The sequence below is a fragment of the Spodoptera frugiperda genome, chromosome 11 (genome assembly GCF_023101765.2).
Source record: "Spodoptera frugiperda isolate SF20-4 chromosome 11, AGI-APGP_CSIRO_Sfru_2.0, whole genome shotgun sequence".
Classification (NCBI taxonomy): domain Eukaryota; kingdom Metazoa; phylum Arthropoda; class Insecta; order Lepidoptera; family Noctuidae; genus Spodoptera; species Spodoptera frugiperda.
This window is the reverse complement of record NC_064222.1, coordinates 8,440,518-8,452,701: the sequence shown is the minus strand read 5'-3', so window position 1 is coordinate 8,452,701 and position 12,184 is coordinate 8,440,518. Positions and strand designations below refer to the sequence as shown.

Below are 12,184 nucleotides of genomic sequence, written 5' to 3'. Positions count from 1 at the left end.
TTAAAAATAATCATCTATCTCTTCTAGTATAAAAATGGCTGACAAACATTTAACGGATAAATAAAAAAACAATGTTGGTTTTCATTTTTCGAATTTAGCAACAACAAAACATTTCGTAATTCAAATAAAGAATAACAGGCAATATAAAAAAGTAAGTAACCTCCTTTCATTGCAGTTTAAATTCAGAACAACTTACAGAAACACACAGCTGATAATATTTCGTGCCAAATATTACGTACAAACAAAGATTCCGTGTGCTACTCTTTAAAGATTTACTGAATTATTTTACCACCTTTCTTAGTAAGTAATAAATGCTTCTAAAAGATTAAACAGCTGTCTTTAATCGCCAGTTATTTCACCACAAATCCCTACTTAATAATGAACTAGTCACAACTGAACTAGTCATAATAATTCTATTACAAACGCTAACCATTTCCCATCGATCACGCAAATTATTGTTGCAATTTAAGGATGATTTCCCGTAACAGCGATCGCGGTAAAAGATCGCGATGCGTTCATACATCATTCATAGGTGCAGACGATAATGATACTTAATGACATGGGGGTTGGAAGCGTCGGTGGAATTTAAAAGATGGGTTATTATCGTAATAGGCTACCGATATGAGAATCGTTCTTATGGCCGTTAGAAATTGATTTTTGCACGTTTACACGTGGGACTAGCTTAACCAGCTATAAAATAGTTTCATAGAATTGCAACGCGCTAAAAAATATCGCCGCCATTTTGCGAAATTGTCACGGAGTAATCAATTAATGGAGTACTAACATGAGCAATTATAAAATGAAGTGACACGTGTAAAAATGCATCATGAAAATGTATAAAATAAAAATAAAATATACTTAAAACTTTGAATGTATTTTATTTATTCTCATCACATATGTATCTAATAAAATACACGAACACTATCACTTCATGTTTCTAGAACTAAACTTATTGCCTGTCAATCGGCTGGCCTGTGAGGTGATCGTAAATTGTAAACATTGTAGTATAAGGAATAAAATATTAGAAAATCCGCCTGTTTACATGCTTCACGCGTGTGGGGAGAATGGCGATAAATAAACAGCTGTCATGTTTTACATATAGATTATAGGTTTAACATCACTAGTTAATAGGTTGAATACTAACGCAAGCGTTGTCAGAACTATAATTATTGTTGGTGTCATACTCTTTTCGGATGCAGTTTTTATCGGATCTGTAGTAAAATTATGCTGTTTCTCAATTGAGAATCTAGAAAAAGCATGATTACAATCGCAAAATGAGATAATTTAATGATAATCATGTATCAAAACAATTTAGTATGAGCATGATTCCTATGATATTTTGAGCTCATACTTAACTTAAGAAAACTTAAGATCCTAGGTTTGATTTCCTGATTAATGACACTATTATAATTATGAAAAAGCTTTCCCTTACTTCCACAATGTCCTTTATCTAGCAATAACATGAACATACGAGTGATGCGAGCACTTTCCTAAGCTGTCTAAAGTGTGTTACACAGACGATCCTGAATTCGATGCACAAGTACCAGCCCAGGTTCCACCTGGTGAGGGCCAACGACATTCTGAAGCTGCCATACTCCACCTTCAGGACATACGTCTTCAAGGAGACGGAGTTCATCGCGGTTACCGCGTACCAAAATGAAAAGGTGAGTGTTAATATTTTGTTTGTTAAATTTAAAAAATGTATTTCCCTTAGGAACAGCGCATACGAGTATATTGAATTGAACACTTTTCGCCAGTTATGTATCATAATGAATCCTTGAATTAAAGTTCATTACTAGGTATTTTCCTTGTTGACGTCGATGCGGACGAATTTTTTTATGATTTTTTATAGTTAAGTACATATATTGTTATAAATAAAAGTTTACCTACTTTTAAAAAAAGAAGTAATAAATAACTTCTAATCACAAGACCCTTTAGTCTCGGAAAATAAAGAAAACTATTAATATAAATTATTTATCAATTGATATTTAAAACAAGTCAGTCTCGAAGCATAATAAATATGCATATGCATAGATGTTTAATAATCGACTATTAATATATCAGCTTCTGTCACAGCAATTGGTCTAAGAACTTAATCAATTACTTCTCGAGGTGTTAGTTATCTAGAAATCATTGCATTTAAATCATATTTTAATGTCATATTGCTGTCATCTGTCCCCTTTTCTTTGACATTAAATGAAAACACATTAATTTTATAAAGTGACAAGACACTTTAAGAAACAAAAGGGATTAATGCAAATTAATCCCCTCTCTAAATAATAATATTACGTAATATCATAAGTTATTCTCACAAATGCAATACTTAGAAAGGAAATAATCTAAATCAACATTTAAATTTAACATAATGATAATATATTAGTAACCGTTTTCATTACTTCCCGGCTTCGCAAGCAAAGTAAATGGAATAGTTTTATGACAATCGTATATATTTATATCACTTATTAAACATGGTGTAATACCTTATAGTGCCTTAGTTTCGTAATTATTGTTTAGAAATGGTATTAAGCAATGTTGGTAAAGTGTTATATCGCTTCTGATATCGAAATAGTAAGAATTTATTTCCTTTAAGTACAACATAATATATGTTTTACAACAGAAGTTACATCAGTTCTCTTGAGAAATAACTATCAGATCGTAATAGTAGAAAGAGAATAACTGACAATTAGATCAGTTAGAATTATAAAGAATTGTACCAAAATTTTTCCTTAATGCCCGTGACATTAAATCTTATTTATCTAATATTGTACAAAACGCTTAATTAATTTTTTGTCCACAGATAACACAATTGAAGATCGACAACAATCCGTTCGCGAAAGGCTTCCGAGATACGGGAGCGGGCAAACGGGAGAAGAAGTAAGTACCTAACCCTTGGAACTAATTGGAACATCTCCCACAAAACAGTGGCAAGTCAATGGAGTTACAACACACATACACTGTCAATAACCAATTAGAATTACGTAACATCACGTGACTACGCATCGTACGAAGTCTCTGAAACATGATATTGAGGACTCCATTTACTTACTACTCCGCGTCTCAATCGACGCTTTCCATTTTCAAATTGAAACAACATAACTGGCCAGACAACTACGTTTATACAACAGAGTTATTACTTAACGAGGCCAAAATAAAAAAAATAAACGTCCAAACTATCACTTAATAGTCACATTCCTATATTTTAATAGTTAATTGCTTAATTTATTACCTTGTAAACCGAACGAATGGAAAAAATATATCTATTAATATAATTCAACTACGTAGGTGGGCTGGTGGGCTTCAAAAAGACAAATGGCGGCGCAAACTGGCGACCGACTATTTAAGTAAAGTTAAAAGCTAACTAAATTAGCGTGGTATCTGTGAATCTTCAGAATTAATTAGGACAGGGCGTCGTTTCCGAGTCCCGAGCCGTTGGAAATTCAAATTAAACCAATCGGGCGCCTCCTTATTCGTGTTCGAGGTTTGAACACGGCGGGTAACGCTTTAAATGGCGGAGTCATTCGACTTGGCGCTTTTTTCCAGCGTCTTTGGCGTGCAAGGGAGAAAATTGGATTTCCGCGATAAAATCAGCTTTAGTTTATTTTTTTTTCTTCGCCGTATAATTTGCCCGGCTGTGGGGATAGGTTGCCGTTCCGCTACCTTATTTGAAATTCGAACAAGAGCTCAATTAGTGGGTGATACCCATCAGTTATGGCGCGCATCGTTAGCTTGCATTAGGCGGCGTTTTGTTAATGCTATTTGTAGTTAGTTTGTTGCCAAATACTTTTCAATAGTTGTTATAGTTTACGAAATAAATTAAAGTGTTCTTATTCACAAAGGAATAGTTTGTGAGTATAAGTAAAAGCTAGTGTAGGTAAGTGTTAAATAGACTCGTTTTCTACTAGTCAAATGCAATACTTTTTTCGAGACTTTAAAAACTTTATATGAAAGTATGCGAATTTTACGTCAAATAGCAGACGTATTACTAGAAAGGTCAAGTATATGAATGAAAGTGTGATTCTTTTTTAATACCTACTTTATTGTATTAGAAAGTCGACATAATTTAATTTTGACTGAGGAAACTACCCATTATTAAGTAGGTAAATAATACAAAATACAAAACGTTCTTATTATGAGCTTTATTGCATAGTCCTTGTTACACTACCATCAGGGATACCTATGATACGGCAGTATCCCAGTAATCGCCACCAATACACCCTGAAACCACGAAACAACATGAACCGGCCACGTCCGGTAACGGAAGCGGTCCTAAATGCGCTTACAACGGCTGCGCGGCGACCGGACGGCCGGCGGACGGACGCTGCGAACGAATCTTCTAAAATGGCCACCGGAAGCGCGGGAAACGTGAACGTTTTGACAAACGCCGCGCTCGGAAAAGCCGGTACGATGGCAACACATGCCGCATAACACATCCGGCGGCAGGGTTGCCAGTGCTAAATTATTTATATTGTTGTTCATTTAGTTAAGTAATGAGGCCGTGTTTAGAGTGAGAAAAAAGGTTTAGGTTAGTGAAATGGGTTCCGGATTTGGTTCGAGGTAGACTGTGTTGGGAATGGTAATTCGGAGGCGAAAAGTGTTTCATTTTCATTGAAATACAATCATAAACTAATTCTGAAATCTCTGCATAGTAGAAACAACATCTGTCATTCACTAGTCGGGTCCCTCTGTGACTCGAAACTAGTAACTAGAACTTTTCTCCATTAATTTACACGAGTAAACCGTAATATTTAGTTAATTTAGTATATCTCACGATAGTTATTATAAAAATATCTATCATTCTTCTTCTTCTTAAATCTACTAGGTTCTGCCAGTCGCTTCGTCCGCATTACCGTGAAATAAAAAGTAACCTATGTGTTATTCCAGACCATAATCTACATCTGTTCCAAATTTCATTCCGATCCCTTTAGCCGTTTTGAACTTTTGACGTGATTGAATAACAAACATATTTATTAACTCACAAACTTTTGCATTTATAATACACTTACTGCCGCACTCCTTACTTAAACTAATCCTTAGTAACGTTTTTGTATAGAAAACAATTTCTAAGGACTGGGTTAAATAACCATTAAATAACTGAGTACAGTGTTTAGCCTAATTAAGTTCCTAATCTAGAGTGTCGGTACCTTACACAATAGTCATTATAATTGACCACATAACAAATTCTTCAATCAAATCTTCGAACATTCTTCAGTCAACCCTACCCCCATTCCGCCAGTACAGCCGTGTAACATACCTCGACCATAGACTACACCCCTTTGACATCGCCCACCGCCGGGAGAATGCCCATTTGTCTCCAGCTACTAATTAAGACGGGTTTTGAGGTCATTTTCAACGGTTAAAGGGGTAAGCAGAGGTCTGTGTTTTGAGGTAACGTAACTGGCAGTGAAAATATTTTTTCAACCATTACTACTATCAGTTTGAATTAGCGTATAACATAAATCAAGTATGATGAAAAACGTATCAACCTTTGGGTGGATACAACAAGAGTTAGAAATTACCTTAGGAATTGGACTTTATTTTAAACTACTTGTGTTTTCAATTACATTAAGGCCAAGGTAAAAGATTGATAATAAACACACAAATTCAAATCGGTATTATTTAGTTAATATGATTTATTTGTTAGGCTCTTATAAGATTTTTGTAATATGTAAAAATGGAGTGTCAAAAATACCTCATAGATACTTCAGTCACCGAAATCATTTATTAATAATGTTAGAAATAGACAAAACTACGTAAAACGCCAACCAACTTACTCATATCCAATTTACTTACAATAAAAAAAGACAAAACATATATTACTCATACCTACTTAGTATACTATCCTTGTCTGCATAAGAATAGAGTGTGGCGCCCCCTTGCGGCTCCCGAACTAACCGCGCCGTTTTAAGGGATAAAAATTTGGCAAAATTACAAGGCAGGCCACCCCTGCGTCGCAAGTTTACATTGTAACGTGAACACCCTAATGTTAACAGTTTAAGTTAGGGCTGTCGAAATTGTGCGTACAATTTTTACAATGTTTAAATATTGTGTCAATACGGTAGTTTCCTACTAGTCAAATTAGTTACTTTTATTGAAATGTCAAAAACGTTACTTAGTTTTCTATGAATTTTGTATGAAATCACAATTTATGACATTTAATTTGTTTGGGTCAAATAGCATATTCTTTTCTCAGTGTAAGAAAAATTAAAAATTAAGTTTAATCGTCAAATTAATTGATTAAAACGTACGATTATTTTTGGGATATTTTATTATATTGAAATGTCAAAATAATATTTTTTGACCTAGAAAACTACCCAATTGTATATTGTGATAAAAAAAAGTTTAAGATCTTTCAACGATAGTATTTTACAGTTACATGGAACTTTATATTAATAAAATGTAAACATTAGTAATGCATTTAGGTATCGATTACAAATAGGCTATTCTGTAACTTTCAATACAAAAGATCGAAGTGAATTCGATTACGGTCAGATAGTTGATGATGACTATTCTCACTACCAATGACCCATGTCATCAAAAGTTCGAATCGCATAATTAGTCCCAATCCCAATCAAAATTAATAACAATAATTCTCCAATAATCTTAATACTCCAGAAACTAAACAGTGCCAGCCCTACACAACAAGGGGTGGTCCAAATTAAATTTTATCAGTCGACAATGAGACGAGTTAATAAAATGAATTCAGTACGGAACCTCGGAAACCCAAGATGGGACCGTATTTAGGGATCAGTAAAACAATGTAGATGATAAAGAGTTGTTTGTTCAATGGGCGACAGAAGGCAAATAATTGCTTTCCTTTTTGTCTTTTTTGGGGTGAGCTAAACGTTTGGGACGAATCTTTTTTTTATTTATTCTTTTTTTTTCGTTTCGTACAGTTTAAAAATATTGTACGCGTTTATCGCGCGAGGGGATTGATATGTTTTGGCTTGGCCTTTCGTGTTCATGTTCGAATTAGAAAAAAAATGTGATTCGAATTTGTTTTGTTTTTATTTTTAAGAATTCTTAATTTAAAAATTCGTTTTCTGATTTTGATTTGTTTGTTTGTGGTTCGTTATTTGATTTTATGTCGCAGTTAAACTAGTAAATTTATGATATTTAAAAAAATCTACATTTACTTTTATTTATTGCTATTACAAACTCATTAGATAAAAATTCAGAGCTGCGGATTGCCTAGCTAGTTACCGAGGCTCCGGCTCGAAAAGTAAGAGTAGGGACGGGGTTTAGTCAAGGTTAAGTTAGTAAGAGTGTAACACTCCCTCTCGCCTCGCTCAAGGTGAGAGAAGGAATTGAATGATATTTCCCTCTCAAAAAAAGATAAACTAATAAACATAGTCAAAGCCCAGACCATTTACTATACACAATAGGCCCTTTAAAAACTCCAGAAAATCTAAGTAAATACGTCAGCTATCACAGTAATCTTCAACAGGTACTTATAATCGCGTGACTGTACAACATATCTTCAATTTTAATAACTCAGCGGTGGTAGCGAGCAATTACCAAGACTACTTATCAATTATACACAATTGTTTACACTTCTCTTAATCAAATATGGCGATTAAAAGTCATCGTTTCCATGACTGAGGGAGATTTTCCAAATTTTTGTAAAAGCAGGAGTCCAGAATGTCTTGCAGTCCAAGCCAGTCTTCAGCATCTGGACTTTGAGCATCCTCTCTCTATATACTCTCTATATCTCTACGCTTGAGTTGTGGATCAGAACTTTAAAGTATCAAGTTTTTCAGAAAACGCTGCTATCTGTCAAATGTGTAGTCTATCAGCCAAATGTAGTAAGCGATTTCAATCTTAAACATAGAATAGAAATGATGGATTACTTACACGACTTGCGCCTTAAAGAAAATATGGGCCTTCAATTTTCTTTTTTCACGCGTAAAGTGTTTTATACGAAAACTATTACGTAAAACACCATAGATAATGGCGTCACGACGGTGTCTCAAATTTCACCATCATTAGAAAATGATTAACCTTTCTCCGGCGGTCGGGGGTCGATGCGACCCATTACGTCAAATGTCAAACGATTCACACCCCACGCTGCAAAGACATTTCGGATGATTTAAATTGTTTTGGTTTTCGTAGTGAAATAGTTTGGTGTACAGGGTTAAATGAAAAATATTAAGTTTTACAATTGTTTGGCCTCGTTAGTAATAAGAAATTAGTAAGGCTGATCCTCTGAAATCTAATTCCGAGTTTCAATAAAAAACAGTGACAATTACATCTTATGTCAACTCTATTTAAGATCTTACAAACCTTTCTACAACCTATCTATGTATAATCCCTAATAAAACGACACTAATATCGACTGCCAAAATATGAAATATTCTTACTCGTGCTTTGTTTATTGTATAGCAAAGGCAAATAGGTGGATTACAGCAATAAACCCTGTCAAAAGTACCAACTTTTAAAAGTATTAACTTTAGACAATGTTTATTACTATAATAGGCTTATTTATTTTCCCTATCCCTCCGAAATGTAACCTCTGTTATAACTGGTAGACAAAATAAGATGATAACACGAGTAGTCTGTCCGTGTACCGCAGGCAGGCGCTGCTGACCGCGCGGTCAGACAACAGGGACGATGACGACGAGCGGCCGCTGGACGTCGGCGGCCCGTCCAGTCCGCCGCCGCCCGCCACCTCCACGCAGCACAACACTAGCTGTAAGTATCCATTGTATTTCTTATTAATCCACACATTTTGTACACATTTCAGTTTTATATACCTCATAGTTCTTATAGCTGAGCAATGAATTGTCGGCTCGCGAACAACAACAGTGATGCATAATTCAACCCCCAACAAAGCAGTGGTGACTAATCCTAATGCCAGTTTAGCCCTAGAATAGGAAATAACAAATAGTTTCATTGTACATTTCACAGACAATTTGTTATTATTATGGAACATAATTTATGTAACTGTATTGGCGATGGGTGATTTCCGGACGCGAGCGTTTACAGGGTTGTATGGAGTGATTGATTCGTTCAGTGATTCAGTTCATTCGTTCTCAGTTCACTTGTTCATTCATTCGTATTGCGTTGTGTAATGCCAATAATGATATCGTTCTAATTTCAAATTGTTCGTTGTTAGCATAAAATTAGTTTCTAGCATTATTTATGCATTCAATCGCATTATTAGAGTTTGATTAATCGATGGAATTGTTCACGTTAGCGCGTAATTACACTGTCCAGTTTACATGCAATAGTTTTCACACAGTTTTGGTGTTTTGTTGTAGTTAAGTTCCTGTAGGTTCTAAACAGCACTTCTCTTGCAGCCTGGTTCAGTTCGAGTGGAGGCGGCGGTGACTCAGGCGCGGAGGAGGGCATCGAGGCGGGCTCCGACTCGTCGTGCTCGGCGGGGCGCGCGCCCTCTCCCCCAGCGGGGCCCTCGCGGCCCTCGCCGGCGCCCGACGTGTCGCTGGGTCCCCCGGTGCAGCCGCCACTGCTGCCGTACCTGTACCCACCGTCGCTGTACCCGCCGCCGTTCTTCCCGCCGCACCAGATGCCGCCCGGGCTGCTGTTCAACCTGCACCCGCTGCTGCAGCAGTACTCGCTGCCGCCGCCGCCGGCGCCGCCCGGGCCTCATGGTGCAGCTGCGCTGGGTAAGGCGCACAGGTTCGCGCCGTACGCGCTGCCAGGGCTGGGCTCGGCGTTCGAGCAGGTGGCGCCGCGCGCGCGGTCGCTGAGCTCGTCGCCGGCGCGGCCGCGGCCGGGCTCGCCCCCCGCGCGCGCCGCGTCCGCCGACCCGCCGCCGGACGCGCCGAGCTCCACCACGCCGGCCACGCCGCCCGCCTCCGACCTCAAGAGCATCGAGCGCATGGTGAACGGCCTCGACGTCGAGACCCAGGACTGATCGATCCTAGTACTGTACATACCTGTGTATTTATATGGTGGGCCCCGGCCGACGTTTTGTATCGTTCCTATTTTGTTTTTTCTTTCGAGTTCTATTCGGGTCGATATTCGTATACTGATTGTAAATAGTTAAGCTTACATTAGGATTCACGATGTAAGGTTCTCCGGACGGACGAGGTCGCGACATGACTCTCCAGCAACAAAGTTCCATCTAAGTCAAAACCTGGAAACATTCATCTCTGTTCTCATTATTTCTGATTCCCGTTTGTTACAGTTAAACAGTTATCTCTGACAAATCCCATTATTCCTAATTTGTCTGTCCTCGCGACACCGCCCGTCGAGCGTAGCAACCCTCACGTTAGCGTCACATAGCAACACCGCAATAGCAATAGTTTTAAATTAATACTCTGATTTCGACTGTCCGCGGATTGTAGATGAGATGTTATATTATAGGTAACCATGGAAACGAGCTGCGCGTGAATGCCAAAAGTGAAGTGACAACATCAAATTTATAAAAATGTGTGGTTTATAATAGAGTAATGGAGTTTCTTGTATTGCATGACTTTTCTCTAGATGTTAAAATTAGAATACCTGTTATTTGACGTTTTTTTCCTTCATATTCACTTTACGATGTTCTTTTTATAATTTCATTTTTATATCTTTGGGATATTTGTGTTTTATTAATATTGTGTTGACGTCACCACTACAACCCGTAAAGTCGAAATATTAATTTCATTTCCCACTTCGAATAATTAAATATTATTAATGATATCGCTTTATTTTGTAAATACATTTTGTAAGGTATATTTACGTGTTTAACTAATAAATAGACATATTTTGAAAATATGTTTTGTCAATTGTGCTGTGAGATAGCATGGGTCCGATTGCTGCTTTTTTAGTACAAATTTATTTAAATTTAAACTGTTTTAAACCCATTTTTACTTCGAAATGTTGTAAAAATTGGTAAAATTATCGTGTAAAAAGATTAATATCACTTCAGTAGACAGTTTTATAAGTTAATTATAACTAGATCTTTTAAATTATAAGTAAGAGACGATTAAAGAATTAATCGATGATATTTTTAACATGTTATTTCTGATTATCAAAATTTCTAACATGACTTGTAACACTGTCTACTAAATAAATACATATTTAAATACTTATTGTAAAAATTCTAATCTTCAATTGGCTAAATGTAACAAAAAAAGTAAACGATTTCTCAAAAAAGCAACAATCGGACGCGAGCAAAAAAAAACGATTGATAAAAAAATCTAACTATAAGTTAAAGTTTGTAATATATAGTTAATAAATATTGTAGTTAAAAATACAAAATATATAATTATAATAATAATTATAAAATGAATATAATTTTCCATGGAATTCATTAAAGTTAAGCAGAAATAGAGAGCTCGGTAAATAGATAATACTGTTTTAGTACATAATGACCTAACTATTATTTTTCAAAGCTACATAAATACGACAAAACATTAGATAAAAATAAAAGTACATATATCTTAGTAATTATTGTCAAAGTCGGATTTCACAAAACTGACTGCAACATGAACAAAGACAAAAAAATGACGTTCTTTTTTTAAATATTTTTTTTTTTAATTATAAATCGTCATAGGTCGCTATGTACTAAAGTAAACCATAAACAAAGCAAGTTATTCTTTTATTTTTCCATCAATGTCAAACAAAGTGTCACATCGCATCATGCAAGTGATTTGATTGCAATATAGAATTGTTTTTGCTATGTTTTCTACAAACAAACAAACGAGACAACGTTAAGCTTCGTCAAATGGAAGGAGACTGTAATTTTGCAACAGTTGTAATTAAAAATTATTCATTAAAATATATAGATCAATCTATTGACAAAAAATATAATTGTTTTCTTTCGATTACCCCTTATTTGATTCTTTCTGTCGCATCACATTCTCGCCAGTCATTGGTCAAGATTATTATCACAACCAATGACACGGCGGACTGCGATCGAGTTCCGTGCGATATTTCGAATTGAAAGTTACAGGATATCTTAGAATTCTGAACAGGTTGGAACTTACCTACATACCTAATCACATACTCAACCACTGATCACTTAAATATATCATGTTCCTGATGAGCCAACTTTAAACCAATATTTTTTTTAAAAGACTAATTTCGAATAGTGAAAATATTATTACAAATGCTTGAACTTTTGAGACACTAAACGCAAAAAAAATGAACAAATTAATGTCTCTTAGTTTAAAAAAAATGAACTTAAATTGCCTGAAATCTTCACCCACCTCTTTGTCCATATTGATTCTCAACATCT

The 12,184-nt window shown here is 35.8% G+C and overlaps 1 protein-coding gene across 8 annotated transcripts in view; it reads left to right on the top strand.

The window, feature by feature from the left end:
* LOC118274874 (T-box transcription factor TBX3) overlaps positions 1–11,757 on the top strand; it is a 106,554-nt gene extending 94,797 nt beyond the window's left edge. For 3 of the 8 annotated variants that reach the window (XM_035592626.2, XM_035592629.2, XM_035592625.2), the window contains 4 exons: positions 1,506–1,664; positions 2,798–2,874; positions 8,552–8,688; positions 9,297–11,757. In XM_035592626.2, coding sequence (XP_035448519.1) covers positions 1,506–1,664; positions 2,798–2,874; positions 8,552–8,688; positions 9,297–9,874 — 951 coding nt within the window. In that variant the 3' untranslated portion in view covers positions 9,875–11,757. The remainder of the gene's footprint in view (positions 1–1,505; positions 1,665–2,797; positions 2,875–8,551; positions 8,689–9,296) is intronic. The other 5 variants (XM_035592631.2, XM_035592630.2, XM_035592627.2 and 2 more) reach the window with 3 other exon arrangements.
* The last annotated feature ends 427 nt before the right edge of the window (positions 11,758–12,184 follow it).